This window comes from Varroa destructor, unplaced genomic scaffold (genome assembly GCF_002443255.2).
Source record: "Varroa destructor unplaced genomic scaffold, Vdes_3.0 BEIS01000007.1, whole genome shotgun sequence".
In the NCBI taxonomy this organism is placed as follows: Eukaryota; Metazoa; Arthropoda; class Arachnida; order Mesostigmata; family Varroidae; genus Varroa; species Varroa destructor.
Window position 1 is genome coordinate 20,879,699 of NW_019211460.1, and position 21,202 is coordinate 20,900,900.

Consider the following 21,202-nt stretch of genomic DNA (forward strand, 5'->3'; position numbering starts at 1 on the left):
CATGTGCGAGAGGAGACCACGTGTGATAATAGGTTCACTTAACGGTGCTCGTTTGCTGTTCATGCTCTATGCGCCTTTTCGCTAACGTCAAAATCCCAACCAGACGTTTCCAAATGTGACATCATTGGCTTGAATCAAGCCATTCGCTTCCAACTAATACTATCTAGCTCATAGCACATCCATTTCACAAAGTGCCCATGACAACAGAAACTTTCCTTTGGACGACGGTGAGCACTTCCGAACAACCAAACTCAGTCAGTACCCTACATTTTTACAGCACATTTAGTCACCTAGTACATCATAGGAGTTTTAACGTCGTTAGCGCTGCCAGTCCCCCTTTATCTTTTCCTTTCAACCCTTTCTATGAGCATTTGTCTGGGCTCTTGCTCGATTAGCAATTTGTCACTTTTTACCCGTCTTGGCGTTCAGTTCCCTCATAACATTCACGATGCATCTTCTCCCCGTTTTGGACAAAGTGATTTCTACTCTCTATGGGATACGTCACACTGTCGAGAGGCAATAGGTAGGGTCTACAGAAATTGATACTGAAATAAAGTTTGTGAGTCTATTTACGCATGTTCATATGGACACTTAGCGATTCTCCGGCTCCTTGCGAGCGTATTCTTCGAAGACGACGCCAAAAGGTATCCTCGACTGGTTCATTTTTCCCAGCGTGGCCTAGCTGTATCTTTTCCCGTCGTCTTACAACGCTTCCAGTGATGCGATAATGACGCGGATACATTTTCTTTGTGCCTCTTTTTTGTTCTATGTGGGCGCCATTGTCTTCGTCATCGTTCCTATTCGTGTTCGATCATCTATATGATAACGTTATGGCTGTTGCTGGCCGCCGCCGCGATCCTGTACATCAATCAATCAACCAATCAAACGTACATGATGCCTCCGTCTTTACCTCACGTGCGCCAATCTATCCGCTGCATCTTCACGTATCCGTCTACGCTGTCCCACCTCCTGTCTTCCTTTGCCCTCATCGATAACACAACACTTCACCACGACGCTGTCGGGGTTGCTGGCGACGTATGGATGATCGCCTTTTATACTTACCTGCGTTTTCTGTTGATCGGCTTGTCGGCATCTCTGCATTGGCTTACGCGGCGTATATCGCCTGTCTCGTTGGCTGGCATAACTGAATCCACTGCTGTATCGTTCATCCTGGTCGGGCGATCCCTTGTGGACACGCGCGTTACTGCTGTGTCACGCACTGCTCTCGCATACATGCACGGTCTCATATGCATCCGCATGTTCGACTGTGTTAACTCTGTGCTATACAGCAATCGAAGGCGATCCAGACAATGGGTGGATACTTCCGTTACTCTCTCATGAGCCTCCTTCAGAAAATGATCTCGGGTAGCCCACATTTCGTCCGTTGCATTAAACCCAACGAACAGAGAACGCCGATGCGATTGCAGAAGGACAAGGTACTCAATCAACTACGCTGTACCGGCGTTCTTGAGACGATCCGTATTCGCCAAATGGGTTACTCGCATCGGTTGACGTTTCTCGACTTTCTCAAAAGGTAGGTGACTTTACTATTATTATTATAAGGTGGTGAGGAAAAAACTAAAAGAAGGATGATTGCTCTGGTTTGCATTAATACTACTAACATTCTAACTTACAATATCTGCTAATGCTTGTCAGGTTGAGTTAAAGCACGTTCTTGAAACAAACAAAACTGAACGTGTGTCTTCGCCCTTTCTTTGTATGCCAAAAGTAAGTTCGAATTTCCAGTGAAAACAACAATTTTCGGAGGAAATTTCAGGCCTTGGCTTCTATCTTTGCCAAATCCTAGAAAATATTGTACACCTGAGATTTCGAATTTTCTAAGGATTGCCACACCTGTGTCAGCAAGGTCCCGTAGCAACCTGAAGTGCTGTTTTGATTGCTTATTTACTCCAAAAAAAAAAACATGTAAGCCGCTAAAAATTACGACGTGAACATTATACTTCTTCGTATACGCTCGGTACGTACAAATAGTGGGCCAAATGACCCAATGTGCTATTGACTATAATTGAAACACACACGTTATAATCGTTAATAACACGTTATGAAGACTATAACGTAATAATCTTCTAACGGGTTTTGGTCATTATAAACATTTTCAGAAGGCCTCATTAGTTTTCATTAGATAAAATTGTCGAGAAGTGCCGATTTTTTGTTTAGTCGAAAATGTCGAACAAATCCAGCTGTTTTTATCCTTGAGAACTATAGTTCTGTCATGGTTTTAGTTAACCACTATAGGCCAACTCGACTATCCATGAATTTTCAGCCAAGATGCTACATCCTCTAAAATAATTTAGCAAAATACCTAACTGACAGACTGTTCTATTAGTGCAAAACTTGTTTAGTCAATATCTGCATTGTACATCAAATCATTTAGGCTATACTGTGCTATGTAAGATGTGTTACTGTGTTTTGATATCGTACAATTGTTTGATCCGTAGCTTTTAGCAATGCGAAATCTATCAGAATGGCATCGAGGAACTTATTATTATATACCAGGATTAAACAGTATGAAATATATCTAATTCGTAGTCAAGTTATAAAATTTCTAATCTACGTATGGAACAAGTTCCAAAATATATAGAAGTTTTCCGCATACAGTAGACATGTAATGCTTCGCGCAAGTTAATGCTCATCAATAGACACGTGATGAAAGTTCGTGTGTGGAAATCACGACCATTTAGCGCGGGGTTAAGTTTCTGGTTTTGAGGATTGTTTTTGGGAATCTAGAATTGAAATCGAAAGCAGTTGTGTCCAACGCAGTAAAAAAATGAGCCATCTTAAAGTCCACGTCGGAGATTCAAACATTTTTGTAGGTTATATAGTACAATAATGCTTATTTTTTAAGTTCGTTAATTTTTTTTAGTAAAACCACAGGTTCATATGTGACCTACTTATACGGGCAGCTTAATTCATTTAATTTTCTTTCACAACTCTCAACACCAAGCCTCTCGTTTTACGTAAATTGACTTAGATTATTCGATAAGTATATTGAAAGATAAACGCCGAAATGCCTTTTCACGTCATACTATGGTTAGCATATTTCTTAGACATTTTCTATTAAATAATATCAGGTTGTAGAGGTAATCGAGGCTGTTGAATTATATACAGCCATGCGCACACTGTATATAAAAAAGGTGGGCTTTCATCTTTGTCTTATGAACGTTCTGCATTTTCCACTGTATATTCTCTTTATTTGCTCAATTAGTGTGTACCTTCGTAGTAGCTTCTGACTAACCGTTCCAATCTGCCAACGCCCTAGGTCACATTTATTATCTTTGTAATACTCGAGCAATATATGTTCCTTTATCTAATGTGATGTGCGAGTAATCCCACATCCAAGAAAAACGTGTGCCCTCTGGCCTTGACGAAGTTACTCCTTAGTTAGGCTTCTGCATTAAGTCATCGAGGGACCTGAATGTTCTTCCATGCGGGGAATCCTCGACCCTAAATCTTCCTTGCAGGACCTTCTTTCAGTAGCATCCAGCCACTGATTCGTTAGTCGACCGCAACATTTCCAAGAGTCTCTGTTGTCGGCCTCCCCCTGGTTAGGCTTCTTTTTTGTTAATTTTTACCTGCTTTCTCTGTCTTTATCATCTTTGCTAACTAATGGATTAACGCTCCGGACAACGCATTAACTGCTCTGAACTAATAGCAACAGCTAGACGCGAAGATACAGTCTGTTCTCGTACTTTTAGGCACACAGTGACATACACCCATATATAAGAAATCTCACCTTCAGTGTCGTCACACTATTGTATGACTGTGAGCACTAGGACGATCGGCTGTTTATCCATTGAGTAAGATTTCATACAACCGTGCAATATAGACTGATGTCATATATCGAAATCAGTACACGTTTGCTAGAGTACAACAGAAGTTTTCTGGCGCCTAGTATGTTTACCTCGTCGAATTAAGAAGGCCAGGTTGCCAACCACGGCGCAAATACACAATAAACCAGCAGTCGGTTCACTGACTAGTGTAGCAGCCGGTTTGCCGTTATTGCTGAGTGGCATCCCGGGAGCAGTAGAAATGCCAACGATGAAGAAGACGATGACTTCGGGGGAAGTGGATAGCCGTTGGTCGTGTGGGGCAGGCATGCTTGGAGATTAGTGAGGAGAAAGCAAGAAAACCAATACATTCAGCCTCGGGCGGAACTGATAATGAGTGCCTTTGACGGAGACCTCGTCCGACGCACGTGGCCGGGGCCCAGCGTCCCACATTAGAGATGTCAGTTACTCACCGCCAGCCGTTCTTCTTGACTGCTGCTCCTCGTTTTGTTGAATTCTGCTCTCTAGTCGTACGCGAACACCAAGGAGCTTTGTCGGTAGCTATCTTCTGCCTCTTTATAGAAAAGAAAAAAGATTGGCTCTTTATAGAGAAGAAAGACCAAGAAACAGAAAGAGAGAGAGGGAGAGAGAAAGTGAGCGACAAAACGGGGAAAGTGCAAAGGAAAGCCAAGGCAAGGAGCTGCTGAGGCTATCCTGCCACTAACGGCATGCTTTGCCTGTCTGTCGCCCACCACTGCCACTCATTGGTGAGCGGGAAAGCTCGACCGAACGACGAACGGACCCACGCACACTCGCAGGTAGCATACGCCGTTGGAACGAGGAGCGCAATGGCGGCGGCACAATGGAAGTTTATCTGTTTGTGTTCGCTTAATCAACGTTCATTCTTTCTCCTAAGTTCCTTTGCAAGTTATCTACCCATTCACTCTATCGCTTTGACTCTATCTATTTCCCTGCAGTTGGGGGCTGAGGCTATAGGTTTTATTCGTATATAACTTCGAGCGTGTAACTTGATTCATATATAACTGTGGCGTAGCAGGTAAGCATATAAAATGTTGTCGGAAGGCTGGTGGAGGAGAGTGTCAATTGTAGTAACTAGCAGTATTCCGGTGCTTTGTAGATATAGCGCTTTGTGCACGCAGTATGGTAAAATTTTTTTGATGCGAAGGTATAGTATAGCCATAGTTCACTTTCATTGTCGTTGTTCCTTTTCACTCTGCTGCGTGTCTTATGAATGTCCATGTAAGAGGTGGAAAGCTGCAAAAGAAAGGCAGGCAAGCAACTGCGTATGACAAGATGTCTATATACGCATACGTGTACATATATACTATGTACATAGTACAAAACTATAGTATATAGCACCATGAAGCCTGCGTAAGTGAATACCGGATCATAGGCCGAAGAAATAACCCTTTAAGGCACTTCGCATAAGTACTTTTTACTGTAGCCTAAAAAGAGGCATAATCGTCAGTGAACAAGCTTGTACTATATGCATTTGCAAATTTCTTCTAGAAGCTTCTTACAAATAGCCTGTATACAATAGAACAGCTAATGAACAAGGGGCGAATAGGCCCAACCGTGATCCAGTTAAACTAAACCATGTCTAAATTAAGTGGACACGCGAATTAGTAAATAGACATTGTATAACAATACTTAAATATGTTGCTACATTTAACTAAAACAAATTGCTTACCCTGTAAGATCGACTGAGCACACAATAGGTGTTGAAGGACGTTACTCGTCCAATTGCGATGAGTAAGTGGGCGTCATATTTTACCATGTCATGTTAGCGAATCTACCATTGTTTGGTTCGAAAATGTGCCACTGCGATAAACAAGCACATACGTGCGTTGCCGTCATTAGAAACATCTTGTTTAGAAGCTATCTCAGCATATTTGATTTCTATTTATCACAGAGATTAAGACAATAAAGCAACAATTAACGTGAGACGAAATGAAACATTAAGTTGCCGAGTAAATAATGTACTTGATAACATATAAGCACGGTAAATAACATACCGTAAGTATATGGGCTTGAGAGATAGATAAGCGCAGTCTAAAAATCGGACCAAGAATTTTTCTTGGTTGAAGAGTCTTTTGTCCGCTGGGCTATCACGTCACACCATGTTTGTAAAGGTTTCTAATAGCATTTAGGAACAACTTAATTAGGTGATATCACGTGTAAGAGGCTGTAGTAAACTTGTAGGGATTATATTGACGATACATGTGGAATAGTTTTCCTACAACAAATTGAATCTGCACGCGACGATATTACGACAAGGTCCACAACGTTAGGTAGAGTAGCAACTTTAATGTACATTTATCTCGCATTTAGAAACAGCGTCTTCGATTTTGGAGCATAACTTGTTTCTGTGTTCTATCTAGCTCTGTCTATGGATATTCTAAATCCGATACTTTTTCGTAATGCACCAAACAGTCGTTCCGCAAATAGTGACACGTGGATCTATCCATGAATTAAGAAGAGGGACTATCGATACGGGTACAATATGACAAGCAACAAAAATGCAATTGTCAGAGTCATTTAATATTCCGAACGTGCAAGCGGTTTCTGCATGGAAACATATATTAGTAATTGCAATAAGTTGTTTTATGTTGACTGCACTTTGCACTCTATTCCGCACCGACAATTGCACGGGCACGTTAGCGATGAACGTACTCTAGCAACGGGTATCGTGGTCAGATATTGACTAGTTACCAGACGCTGGACCTACGGAAATACTACGTGAAATCTCAGATGGTGGCGTTAAAATGGGCGCGTCCGACGAGAGGACAAGGTGCCGTCGCAGCCACCGATTTTCTCTATTACCGCCGAACCCTGTGGTAGCCGAACCACTATTTCGTTTTTATTTGCCACGACTTCCGGTGGCGGCAGAAGGCAAGTTCTGCTTTGGAACGCCTATTCTATAGAAGCACAGATACGACTAGTTCGTTCGTTTAAGTTTATTGGACGATGGGCCGCAATCCTATATTCTATCACATTTGAAAGCAGATGCGTTCGCGACGCCCTAATGCTATGCCCCGAACATCTGATACAATGCAAGCATGGGCTTGTAGAGCTTGTTGCTGTCTATATGTAGAAGGATGTAGGAGCTGGATGAACGGCTGTATGCGCTGACGAAAAGGGGCCCTTATTCTTGCATAGAACCGTTGCGTTCACGACACCCCGCCGTTGAACTCGCCATCGCCGCCTCGTCCTCCACGCCGAAACCACCACGACGGCCGCTGACTACTCTTTGCTATGCTACATCTTCCATGCTAGTGTTGCCACTGGCGCCTGTGCTGTCTAAAGTTACGGCCCAACATGTCACTGCCTTGAGTCTTTCGTCCCTCCCTGTTTGACGGCAGCGGTGGCGGTCTTCGTCGTCGTGGACCGTGTAGACGCAGAATGGCGGTGCCCTGTTCACCTGAAATGTACGGAGGCCACTCGCCTCTGCAGCTAGGTAAGAAGGCTCCAATCACCATACTAGAGAAGAGAAACTGCTTCCTCTTCGTTCTCTTTTTTGGCCCAGGTTCCTTTCGGGCTTTCTTTCGTTCGACGAAGTAAAGAAGAAGGGAAATCGGCTCGAACCAAACGCATCGAGGCAATTGACTGCAACTAGACTCAATCTCAAAGCTCTCTGTTCTTGAGTTCTATCGCGGTTCAACGGACGACTTGCTTGACTGGCGGGTGGTAAAGAGAGTGGACGAAGTGGTCTTTTTCGGCATCGTCATTCGTCTCTAGAATAAGGCTATATAGCAGTGGCAGCAGGGCATACCTCTATTTCAACTTTGTTTTGGTTCTCACTACGGCACTTGGTGCCTGCTTCTTCGTCGGCCGCCAGAGGATCCGCTCGGTGCGGATTTCTCCAGCTCTCATGCCATTTTCATGTAGCAAGTTGATGTCTATGCAGTACTGTTGCTGCAAGTTGATTTTTATTGTTATTCTACCATAATCTTAAATTATACATTCGAAAAATACGGAAAAATAGAAATGTCAAATTTTACTACCTCTGTAGCACACCTGTGGACTATAAAGCTAATGTAGAAATGTCCAATTTAAATTTGGCGAGTCTATCAAATATCGGATGTTTCCGTGTCAGCGTTTTTTCTATTCTTCCTTATAGCTTCTGCTTCGTCTGTAATACGGTATACGTCGTGCATAAGTACGTTCTCTTGTGTGCTGGTGTTTGGATGATTTAGTTGTGATTTGTTGGTCTGTAAGCAAAACAACAAACCTCCCTGCCCCCGAAGTAAACAGCTCCCAATGTCATCTTAGATTGCGCTGGATCGCGGGTGACAGGTGCCGCACTGCGTAGGCCAGAGAGGCATAAGTCTACGAAGCCAAGCCTGGCTGCCGGAGCAAGCGTAAGAAAGAGGCCGCAGCAGGAGGCGTCTTTGGGGGGTAGAAAGGCACATGGGAGGTCAGAATGGATCACCTTGCTTTCTATCTTAGTCTCTCCGAAGGTCCTTCGAGGAAAGCGGGACGAACGACTGAAGGGGAGGAACCCGGCTGGACCGGGTCAGGAAGTTCAATCCGATCAGCTCGCCGCCTGCGAGTCAGCAACGAATTCCTTTTGGTTGCTTCGGGTCGCCTTGGATCTATCTACCCGCGCTCTTGAGTAGTGAGGGCCTAGCTAGCAAGCAGATATCGTAGCTGGCGCATTGAAACGGATGGCGGATCGATTCATTAGCCAGTAGATCTAAGCTATCGAAAAAGAGCGTATATACTTGTGAAGCAATGTGTTTGCAGTAAATTGAAACTCTGTGCAGAAGTTGCAAAACGGATACTTAATTCGTGTGCGCAGGTGCAGTAATAACGACTTGAATACATAGGATCCCTACCGCGTGTCACGTGCTGTGACGTTCGATAGATGTCTTGAATATCAAATACAGATATAAGGAGGTGTCTAATGGTTAGACACCTGCATAAAAGTATTGCCACTCCCCATAACGAAAGCCAGTCTAGAAATTAAATGAAATCGCTAAAGAATTCTCCTGGACATAGCGCAGCAGTAAAAAGGCTGTGTCTTACTCTAATGGATCAAGTCAACAATGGTCTGTCAGGAAAATAAGAGAAAGAAATCCTTTACAGTGGATCGCTCATTGAGACAACTAAGTTAACAATTAACTTGGAAGATGGCAAGATACTGTGCAAGTATGCTGTTCAAGTTTATTGTAAAAAAATCTTAGATCAAATATTCAAGATATAAACCTAAGGATCGTTTTATATCAAATTGGACTGCAATCTTACATTAATAGCTTCACATAATTACTTTTACTTGACTAGCTAAGCTAACTAACAATACTGAGGAGCTTGCAAGTAAATAACATTTCATTTCGTAGTTTTCGTTGATACTTTTACTAAGTACTTTTGAACCAGAGTAACTATATATAGTATCCCATAGAATACCCGAAAGCTAACTCAAGCAGACGTGTTATTAGTTAATACGAAGTATAATTATAGCTTAAGGTACTATACATAACGTGTTCCCATGGTGCGCTAACGGGTAACGTATTTTACTGCTAGCCTTAAAGACAAGTGGTATTCAGAGTTCGAATCTGGGCATGGCCGCATTTCGTTTCGTACAGGAAGCCATCCATCTGATGGAATGCCTAACGGTGATACCGAACCTAATACTTGAAACATTGACATCACTAATACTGTCACGTAAGCTTCATCGTATTCTATTGAGCATCCAGTTACGTTGTAAAAAAGGTTGACTTTACGCTGCGTTGTGTATAGATAGATATACATGTGTGTAAATGCGGGCATATGCCCGGACGTCTACGAAAACCCACTTATAGCGGTAGCAAAAAGCACAGCGCAACTGGAGTCTTGTGGGCTGTGAATTGTTCCTAGCTTTGGGTCTCAGTTCGGCACCCAAGCGCTTCCAGCTGCATTTCCACTTGGGGCAATCACAAACGACGGGTATAGTAGCCCATCGCCGGGCCAATTCAGCAAGTAGTTGTTACGAGTTTCGAGGCCGCTACAGGCCTCATCTCATACAACCGTCCATAACTACGTCATCGTCATACTTGGTATTCGCTGCGTGCCTGCTCATTGCGACTGTACCCCTACCGTTTTTCCTGGAAATCATCCTTAAAGTCAGCGCTCTCCTTCTAACGCCGTGTCTCGGGAATACGTTTTTTCGGACCTGGCATCTTTTCGCTTTTTCACCAGACTGATTATAGCCTTCTGCGAGGCAACAGATGAAAAAGTACGTAAATAGCTTCGCTGTGATCGGAGGCACTCGGCAGGATCCGCCAAGAAACATGACTTTATATTCGAGCATGATTAATTCTATTGGTGGTTTTGAAGCTAGTTCGCGCTTCACGTAATGCTAGATTTCGTCTTTAATACGCGAGACCCGGTTGTTTGGATCTGGCGAGCCCGAATGCCAGCGAGAGGCTTGGGGATACTTTTGGTTGTCCTTACTGACAAGGCCTGCTTTGTCGTCATTTTATCGCAGAAGCGGACCCTCTGTTGAGGACGTTTGCTTCGTTTGCACGGAAACTTCTAACGGTCAGATAAAAATTAAAGGTCCCTGATCCCAAGTCGAATAAAAGAAAGTACGCAATCCCTATGGCTTACCCCAAGTTCATTATGCTTTTAGATGACCATGGTCGTCTAGATGACGCCTTGTTGTTGTACGTAAGAACAATCAATTAGCTTGGCGTTAGGTGGAATTACTAACCAACCATAGTCTATCACGTAATGGGTCTGAGTGGTTGTGCTAACCTTGACATTAGACTATAACGATAACATTAGTAGCACTGATATTGAATAGCTACCAGATGTATGTGTTTATAGCTGGATACACTTAATTTAATCTTTCAAGTAATTTCCCCGAGACCGTCGTAAAAGGATTTCGTTAGAACGAACGAACACTTACTTATATGCTTTTTAATGCCAAAAGATACGAGCAGGCAAGACGGATAAATAGTGAATGCAATGCGTAACAATGATACGTGTGTCTCTGTTTACCTTATTACTTTGGAGCACTATCTTGTTTGCTTGTTTATATGATATAACCCTCATTTTTAGTGTGCCTCCGGCCCCCAATTCATTTACAAAAGCTCTCCTTTGTGGAGTCACAAATCTTTTGAATTAAATTGAGAACCAGGCCCGCACGCAGCTTTGTCGTAGGGTCCTGATGTCGCCGGGAAACCACAAGCTAACATCAGTTGCTTTTTCAACTCCAGACAAACAAAGAGAATGCGCTGTAAAAAAAGATTCTGTTTTAGCAATGTCACGTTCCGATGATATTGAAAGAAAAAAAAAAACAGAGATATTTAAATGTCTTTAAACGATGCCAGCGGATGGTGAGTGTTCTTCTGTTGCCTAACCCAAATTTAACTGTAATAGGAAAAAAATATAAATGATTAACTTTTGTGTGTTGTTTGTTGAAAATGTTGCGTTCATTATTTGTGTCAAACAATATGATTGGTAAAAAAAAAACTAACCAGCATGAGTTGCATTCCACATCAGCGCTTGTAGGATGCTGAGCTTATGTAACTCATGTTCAAAACCCCTATCTCGTTTACGTAAGTGCCTGCTTGCAAGTCCATCCCCTCTCATTGCTAATACTAGCAAGTATAGCGGATAACGTCATGCAGACATACGATGTGCAACATTCCGCGTAGCGTGGAAATCTGTGGTGCTGTTATAGGACTTTATGAATAGAAGCTATGCCAGATAGACCAAACACATTAACTAACTGTTTGCCGTTGAGGTCAGATTTAAGAACAGAGTTATATACCCCACTGCACCCATGCATATGGATTGCATTTTTATCTTAAGTAGGAAAATCGATCTTAGCCATGGGTTTACGTCGATTGCTTTCGCTAGTGATTACGCCTGTGTGGTACCCTCTACACACAAATCTGTAATCCCCAAATCGAAATGGGGTGCCACTCTCAAATCGGAGAGAATTTCCCACAGTGGCTTGGGGTTATACCATTGTACGAATGTATCTAGTTGGTTTCAACTGATAATTACAACTGTAGTATTTTACTCTTGTGAAATGCTATAACAGAAAAAAAAAAAAAAACGGTAATAGCTATAGATAAGAAAAATACATTTTGACCATGCTTGATATACTATACATAGGCTATACTGTCAATATAGCACTACAATAGTAAGTCATCACGAAGCTGTGATCTGAACGTAGCTATAATGGTGATGATTCCATATTGTGTTCAGATATCGGACGCACTGTGCGGCAACAGTTCGCTCTGAAACGTCGGTAAACAACAATTCAAATACATAAATACACGCCTAAGCTTGTTGTGCCAAAAAAAGTTAGTCTTAAACATGTGATTTCCTCAAAATAGTACTAGGCTAACTTGTACATATAGATTTCGAAGCTACCTACTCTTCATTTTCTAATATATTGATTGAGTATAGCATCGTTAGTGAACAGAATTCAAAGGAACAAAACAAAGCATGTACTCACCCGCTTTTTGCAAAAAAAACTGGGTGAGTACATGAAAAATCAGCAAAAAAATGAATTGTATAGTACTGTAATGATATATTTTTTTAGGTACCGCTTTTTAGGGTTCAGCTTCAACGCTCGAATTGCACCGAACAGAGAAAATTGCAAACTCCTACTAAAACGATTGCGCATTGAAGGTTACGCCCTGGGAAAATCCAAGGTATGTAACAGATCTACATTTTAAAAATTGTATAAAAAACGTTCATCTCGATAGCTTGCAATGAGTGTTACTATAATCAGTTCTGCAATAGATACATTCAGCTTTACGTTTAGATGTAGCACCGACTGTATCTTAGTTGTTTGGCTTACTTAACCCACACAGGGTTGCATTGTTGGTTCTAAATCTGGGCCAGCTCTGTTCAATGGTAAGCCATTCAACTTACTTGTCTGAGTACGGGTCAACTTAAATTTGAAAATTGACGATGTGCAACTGATGGTATCTTAATTTTTATATGCTTAAAATATATATATTATAAATTTTAACAAGCTCATTCTACCATACAAGTGGCAGAAGTCGGTGAATTTCAACAAATTTTACAATAGCCAAATGTATCATTTGTATGGTGAAGGAAGGCGATAAAGAATTTTTTTTTTTGGGACTGCATGAACAGGCCAGTAAACTCATACAATTGCAAAAATAATAAGGTCAATTCCCGGATGTAAGCGAATATTTTTTTTTAAATACCCATTTTCAGGTGTTTCTCAAATATTACCACGTGGAGTACCTAAGCCGACAATATGAAATGCAGATAGCTAGAATTGTCCGGGTGCAGGCCCAATGTAGACGCTGGTTAGCCATGCGTCTCGCACGTAAACTTCGGGAGAAAGCTTCTGCCAAAATTCAAGTCATGCATCCATGTACGTTTGTCATAGATATGCTTACTTGAGCCCTTTGCGTTTGATGGCACGTTTTCTGAACTGTGTGTAAACATTTTAACTATTTAAGAATACTTATTTGAAAAACTTTACCATAGCGAAAAAGCTAAAATAAATTATAGCACTCGAAAACACTCGTACACTGAAGACATGGGTTTACGTTAATACACTAGCTTCTGGGTTCTTTCCGTTGTATCGAAACTTCTGACAGGATGCTGATGGTAATTTTTTACCCCTGCTGCTTTTTCCTGGGGCCCATGAGGTGTGTGTCGAACTTTCCCTGTGCGATCCTTAGTTAAGGCAAGGATACCGCCAAACTTACTAAGAAAATATTAGCTTTCGTCACACTACTATGAGAAAAAAGTACAGGTCGGCGTATGGAAATGCATAAATATATATGTTGGCCTGGTGCATAGTGGGTCTATAGTGGGTAACTTTTACAACGATATCTATTGAGTTAGATAGGAAAACTCGACGTCCATCTATTTATAGCGCAATGTAAAGCTATGGGATCTCTCCAGGTCAAAAGGCGCCTTTTCAAATTTATCCGTTAGAATTGTATCGTACGACTGTTAGGGCTTTTTTTTCGAGAATATCTTTTTGCCTCGAAAACGTGTTCAGAAAATACCGCGTATTTATGCCGTTCCCTGCCATGCGAGACCATAGTTCTGGGGTTTCGCGTAAAAGGCGCTGGAAAGATCCGTACAGAGAGGATGTTGCCTGGTCTCTCGCTCCGCCTAGGTGTGCTCTTTGGTCTACCGCTACGACCAGCTCAGCATCACAGGCCACGAAAGCCACCAGTTTTAAGCACAGCCTTTGTATTCACTCAACTGGTATTTTGTTGGAAGCTAAGTTGGGAACCCTTGTATTTTAATTGAGGCGTATGCTACTTGACTTATGTGTATATGTATTAATAAACACCTGTTGGCTATACGTTGCATATGCACCACCCTAACTACGTTCCCAGGTACGGGGTAAATTGAATTCCATTTATCTAGATGAATATAAGGTACGATGTTTACATTAAAACTTCCTCTTATGTTTTGTTTCTAGAAGTATATTTAGATAAAAACATGATAACGTGATCATGTTTATTCAATATAGCAAACCATTCACCACAATTACATCTTCAATTCGAATCCTGCATGGCTTACAGGCTTGTCTTAAATATTTCCCTTGTAATTTTGAGAACGCTCTTTTGGACGTCGTCATGTCGATGCTTGTTGAATTCTCGCTGGATAACGCTCCATATGTAGAAATTTAGTGAGTTCAAATCCTGGCTATTCGGCAGCTATATGCGCAAACATCCCAAGACATGTTTGCGTTCTCAAGCAGCCTATCCCTTGCATAACCCGGTGCACCATCTTGTTGGAAGACGTATGATCATCCTTCAGGTTTTTAGCTGTTTAAGGTTTTTAGAACATAAGGACAAACTTTTCTATGATACGTTCGCCTTCCCGGAAAAGTATGAGGGTATGGCGTCTCCTTCACTGAACACAACACTCAGAATACGTAGTGCGTCTGAAAATGTTTTGTTGTGCACAAGTGGCACATCCTGCGGACCATAAATGAGCCAGCGATCGTTTCTGCGATGAAGAAAAAAATGGATCGAAGATGATCCTCTACTTTACTTCTATGATAATTGAATAACATCGATCATATATTCTAATCCTCAAAAAAAGCATCTGTCTGACTCTTATGACAAACAGCACATAGCGATGTATGTCCTAGATTCCCGAGCACAGTTCGCGATATCGTACGCTTATTCATATCGGGTTTCTTCACTAAACGCCCCGACCGAAACACAAAGATGAATCGAAATGTGTTTTTCGACGGCAACGATTAGTTGTGGAGTTTACACTAGGGTCGTTTCTGTTGTGCTAAGATCTACTTCTGATCATCCTGCGGCCGTGGACCTATCCGTGACGTAATGAGGTAACTCAAAAAAATTGTAACCTTAAGAGGGTTTATGCGGCTGATCTTTTCTTAAATTTCAAAAACACCTCATTGTTGCTTGCCACCATACATTTTGTTCTGTCGTAGAAAATACTGATCCTTGTCGTACAGTTGGTATACCAGATGACTGAATGCACGCCCCTCACGACAAATAGCTCACCAAAATTTGCACTCGTCTTGTGCAATGAATAAATATTCTTTCCTTAGTGCTTGTAAAATGCCCAGATAGGTCATTCCAACCAACTATGTGTGATTTGGTACAGCACGGTAAATGTCAACGTACTGCAAGGGCGAAATTGCGATAGAAAATGGGTTATATGCAATGGAACGATCAAATTAACTGGGCAACAAGCCAGGGTCAATAACATGTGTTTAATCAAATAGTAGTGAGCGCGAAGCCCGCAGGGAAAATTCAAAGCACAATAACGTTTACAGACTCAATGTTGATTAATGAGGTGTTTAAGTAGACTTGTATAAACAATTTTTTAATTGGAAAACTTATTTTTCTCCCCTGCACATCATTTTCTCGCACGTGATGCTAGATAACTATTGTCAATTATGCCCTAACCCAGAATCAACACTCATACGGCACCGGCAAAAATTCATTACGATTATATTCGAGGCTGTATGCTCTGTTATTGTGTTATCTGAGAGAAAAGAGAAAGTGTGGAGTACAATTCACAGCATACATAAATCCTACATGTTTTTCATCCGCTGTCTGTGTGTGTACGTATAATCTGCGTTCACTCAATTAACTGTATAAACATCTTTTATAATTGATGCATTTCCAGCGTAAGGATACAATATGCGATAGAAATTATGTATGACCAAAGTTTTATTTTATGTTTTCATACCGTAATTCTGTTCGCATAATCTCATCGATATTCGACCGGACTGCAGGCAGCACCGAGGATCTACGAAAGGCTGTGGCCAAGAAGGCCACCCCCTGTTCTGGACAATGTAGTGCCGCCAACAACTGTAGCAGTAAGGTAAACGTGTTGACTTTAGCTCGACTTTGCAGCTTTGAATAACATGACTACGTACGAGAAAGACGGCGGCAACTAAGTGTCCTTTCACAAACTTTGCAAACCGTCAGGTGTATGACTTCATCGCTGACAATCGCCAAACTAACTTATTTCACACCAAATAAGAAGTGCTCGTAAATAACTTGTAGACCTTCTCCCTAGAGTGCGTTTTGTGTCTGAGAGTTGTCACTCAAATGCTGTTTATTCCGACTCAAAGGCAACGCATGTAGCTAATAGATAGGGTCACCTACAATGCAGAACTTAAAGTTACTACGTGGACAATGCAGTGGTTGAATCCTCCATCAAGTCTCTAACAATCTGGCATTAAACTGTTACTCAATAAAGCCTATACAGAAACCGGCAATCCTCCTTCTTAGCATTGGAAGAGTATCTAATTTGGCTGATATCATCGCGTGCGAATCTTTCCATCAAACAAAAAGCGTGTTCTTTGACGCTTTGTTTATCGATTACTAAGCACGAGGCAAATGTAACCTTAACAAACAAATTCCTGCTAAAGCAGCACTTAGGAGAAATTTACTGCTGTGGACTTTCCACTGTTTTTCATAAAAAACAGGGTAAAAATTGTTCGTTTATTTCTGCAACGCATGATTCTATCAGTAAAATACGTCACACCCAATGTTTCCTTGGGGATCGCTTTCAAGCCATCTACCATGTCGATAATTTCAAAGTATATTAAGGGAAATTCGACTGTAGCCAATTTGGCTACTATTTGCTAATAGGACTGATTCAGAAATGAAGCATTTGTGGATAGATTTCCTGACACAGATGACATTATCCGAAGGTAATAAGGCGTGAACAGGACGTATCCCTTGAAATGGAACAGAAACGATGCACTTGCTCAATACAAGATTGTGCAGTAGAAAAAATTGAAGTAGTAAAATAGAAACGTAAACAAAATGAGGACAACCTAATACCAACCAAATAATCCGCAAGTACGTAACATTCTATACGCCGATAGAGCCTGACATATTACGACGTATTATGCTACTCGTAACGACTGCAACATAACGAATACTTCTATAGAGCATGTCAACATATATGTTGAATGAATAACAGGACTTTCTTCTTTTCGTTGTCTTCAATTAAAGCTCCTGACGAGTATGGCGGCAGCTTTATCGTAATTTAAACTCCTAGTCGCTGAATCTTTGGAAGGCACCGGGTGTAGGGGGGTTACGTGTGAGACAGGACTAGGATAGCCTGGCCTGGCCTGGCCTGTCAGGGTTTAGCAGCGTTTGGCTTAGGCACCTGCTACAATGCCAGTGGAAAGCAGAGAATAGAGGGAAAGGGTAAATGAAGATGATGCTTCAATGGGATTAGCTTAGTGAGACGGCGCGGCGGTCTGTTGGCATAAGAAGAAAGCGAGCCCAGAACGGGAGCGAAGCGGCAATACCAGTGAGTCGCACATACCGTCACTGTTAGTAGTTTTTTTTACGGACATCAACACCATCGTCACCGATAGTGTCTCACCTTTTCTTTGTAGGGATTTGATATTCGAACAGCGAAAACAGTAGGAAGGTGAGGTCTCTTGCATTACCCAGCAAATTCCCGCCTTTGCAGTCTATATGCTTTGCATAGCCTGGAATCAGCCTGTCCTGGTGGCAAAAACGTGAGCTATACAAAGCTAAAGGAACCAGCCAGAAGCAGATTTATACTCTCAGAAAAGGCGAATATCTATTCATTTTTTCGTATACATCGATAAGGTGCATGCTCATTTAGCCAATAAATCTCGGCCCCCGCACTAAAAAGGCTGTTTTTCCTTGTTTCACTCTCTGGGATTCGTCCAACGCCCTCGGCTTTAAAGAACTACCGTTTATTTACTATTTACAGATCTCAAAGCTAGAGTTTCCCGGCATACTGACCTATACAATACAATGTGCTTGTAGAATCGGCCTTTCACATTTAGCGGAAAATACAGGAAGATCGTTTCAGAAATTAGGGCACTTATTAGATGAGATTAAGTTAAGGAGTTGACGATGTTCATCATATATGCATATACATCATGTAGCTTACTTTTTGCGTACTTTATTTCTAATATTGGCTTTAGTTGCTACATCGTCAAAGTTTAAAAAACATGGAGGTGAAAGAGTCGTTGTATTCTTCAGCGAAACAAAAGCATACACAGACTAACCATACAAAGGGATAAACTATAACATTTACAGACCGTTTAAGGACATCTATGCGATAACCAATAGCAGATGGTGTAAAACTGCTATGTCCGTTTCAGCACTAGGACTGCTTCTATGTACACTCGCATACTATTTGACGTACCAGTGTAGGTGTTCTGTCATAGTTCTTTTTTATTACCACTAAGCACATCTCCTGCATCGAACCCATCATACACAAATTCCTCTACGATAAACTATTCGTATAGGCATATATAACTTTCTTCATTCACAAGAATTGGGTAGTTGTACGCATATATTGCAGTCATATTTGTGCAATGCGTCATAATATGGGTACCTATGCTATGCCGTCAAGCTACTCTCGTATCTGCAGCGACGAACGATCTAGCGACTGTCGTGAACAATGAGACACTTGTAGTCAAAACGGCGCACTCATGAAAAGAAAATACGTATTTTGACAAGCTGCATTGCCTGCCTTCCAAGGAAGTGAGTATCGCAGAACTGCGTGACGTGGATAAGTCATCAAATCACACGCCGGCCTTACATAACATTAGTTCAAAGAGACGGCGGCCAAGCTATCGCCTTGCCTCGCGCTCGCACTCCTGGCGTCTCAAGCGTAGGAATGCGTTGACGGCAACTATTTCTGCCACTGTCCTTGCAACATCAATGAAGAGGAGAATATGATTCCGTATGAGGCTTGTGGTTCTTTGCATGCGTAGACGGCATGCGAGGCCGACCCAGCAGTGATACCTTGCGGATCTTAGAAAAGAAGAGCCAAGAAGCAGAGAAAGGAAGAAAACGCCTCAAGGGGCGAAAAGAACTGACAAGAAAGACTACCCGGATTAGTTATCCTTGTGGCTGACATCTCTTAGATAGTTACGCAGACGGCTCGTAAAGAGAAACAAGGATTAGAAAAGAAAACTAAAAGACGCAAAGTAGAGAATTTGACAATTTCCGGGAGTTCGTTCTCTCATGAGCCGCATGCAATAGGATGATGGGAAAAACATCCCGCCGACCTGCTTTCTTCCTATACACATACAATGTTTGTACGGAAAAGGTTGCGACAGTAGGAGAGAATAAGTGTCTGCTGCCCGTAAAGAAAGAGCAGGGTGGTGACAGAACCGGTCTGAGGAGAGGGTAATAACTGGCTTTCATAGACTGGACAAGCTTTCTCATGGAGAAGGAATAATAAAAATAGATAGTAATGGCGTGTTAGCAGGAGGCGGGCACGATCTTGTCCTACGCTTTTGCTTAGATGGTACCTTCCAAAGGAGGGGTTTTCGACAGAAGAACTAAAACAACCAGATGGCCTAGCCGATGAGACAAGTACTGCAGCATATGCACATACACTCGAGGATTCTGGTAGTGGTGGCCATGAAGGCGGAAATAAAACTGTCTATCCTCCGTTGATGCGGATGTTGTCCTAAATCAGGATGAAACGACAATGTACGGCGACCTTCCCGCAGGTCTTGGCAAGGGTAAGGATTAGGAGAATTTTATATGAATGATGATAACGTGAGTCACACGACGGAACAGCAAGGACACCCCTTGGAAACGCAGTGAAGCTAGGAGGCCACTCCATTTTGTCATCAGTCCGAGAGCGACAGGGTGGCTGTACGCGAAGTGGCGATGACTAAAATGAGTGAAGGCAACTTTTTTGTGAACGCACTACTCTACAGCGATGGTGTTGGAATGGATCCCTTGGCGGAGGCAGAAAAAGAGAACATATAACTCCTGACGCAAGTAGTGGAGGCAACAAGACAACACATTGCAGAATAATCTAACACCTATGGCAGGGGATCTGACGTGTTCAAGATATTTTCTGTCTCTTATAATAATAAAAAGGAATAAATTTCAAAGAAAGACCTCTATACGATAAACGATCAGCTTACGAATACTGCCTCACAATACGCTTCTTCTGACTGCGTTTATCAAGTTACTTCCTTTATCGTTTTTCTAGCGACTAGACACCACAATATATGACGATCGGTTCCAATCACCTATCTATATCGGTGGGACACTGTTATTTGGTAGACGCCTTGCGAGTCAATCTCTTAGGCTGCCATTAGCATTCTCTTGAAGAATAGGCACTCCAGCGATGCGGTGAGGTTTGTTGGAGGCGTTAGCAACGGAAGACCTTAGGAGTGAAGACGGTGCTCCAGATGGCTGGCGCAGTTCGATAGAAATGGCAAAAGACGGTACAGGCTGCTACTCAAGGAAGGACCAAGCAGCTACAGCTGAATTATGAGAACCTGTGCTACAAAGTAGTAGCTCGTGGAAACAGAGCGTGATGGGGAAACGAGAAGGGGGCGAGTAGCAGGTGTTGGTCCTATTATCTCTTTTCAGTGTCCTTCTGACACCTATTGGCTGCTTGGGCATCCCATGCTATACGCTGACTTAGGTTCCAGGGCTGACCAGGGACGACACCGATCTTATCTGATCCTTCACTGGATCCTTTTTCTCTCATGTAAAAGAAGACGCCGTTTCCGCTACTGCCACCGCCGCTCGGCAAGCTATAGGACAAAACGAGCCCTCAGTGTCGAAGGAATGGTGGCAAAAGATAGGAGGGAACCTAGCCCTTGAGCCTGTATAGTATCTCAGACCGGCAATGATTAGAGGCTACTGTGCTGGTCATGCTTACACGTTGAAATCCAACGGTTAGCCTCTGCGATCTTGGCGCGGATATACAAGTTGATATATTATATCAGGTGTCAGACAAGACTAAGCATGTAGCGACCTTTTATTGTTTCTACCACTAACAATTATGGTTTGAATCGAGTTCGCAAAAAATAAACCTCTTATTAATGTGTACGTGATTAAATGGATATATTTATTAAAAATGTTATTTGTTAATTATGGGTATATTACTAATTTGTTTGAACCTAATTAAAGCCTCATCTG

The 21,202-nt window shown here is 42.1% G+C and overlaps 1 protein-coding gene across 3 annotated transcripts in view; it reads left to right on the top strand.

Annotated features, from left to right (window-relative positions):
* Window positions 1-21,202, top strand: part of ninaC (STKc_myosinIII_N_like and MYSc_Myo21 domain-containing protein ninaC) — a 152,800-nt gene that overhangs the window by 125,120 nt on the left and 6,478 nt on the right. For all 3 annotated transcript variants that reach the window (XM_022813735.2, XM_086974158.1, XM_022813736.2), the window contains exons 21-24: window positions 1,290-1,534; window positions 12,349-12,460; window positions 12,996-13,158; window positions 16,033-16,121. In XM_022813735.2, the coding sequence (XP_022669470.1) occupies window positions 1,290-1,534; window positions 12,349-12,460; window positions 12,996-13,158; window positions 16,033-16,121 (609 nt within the window). The remainder of the gene's footprint in view (window positions 1-1,289; window positions 1,535-12,348; window positions 12,461-12,995; window positions 13,159-16,032; window positions 16,122-21,202) is intronic.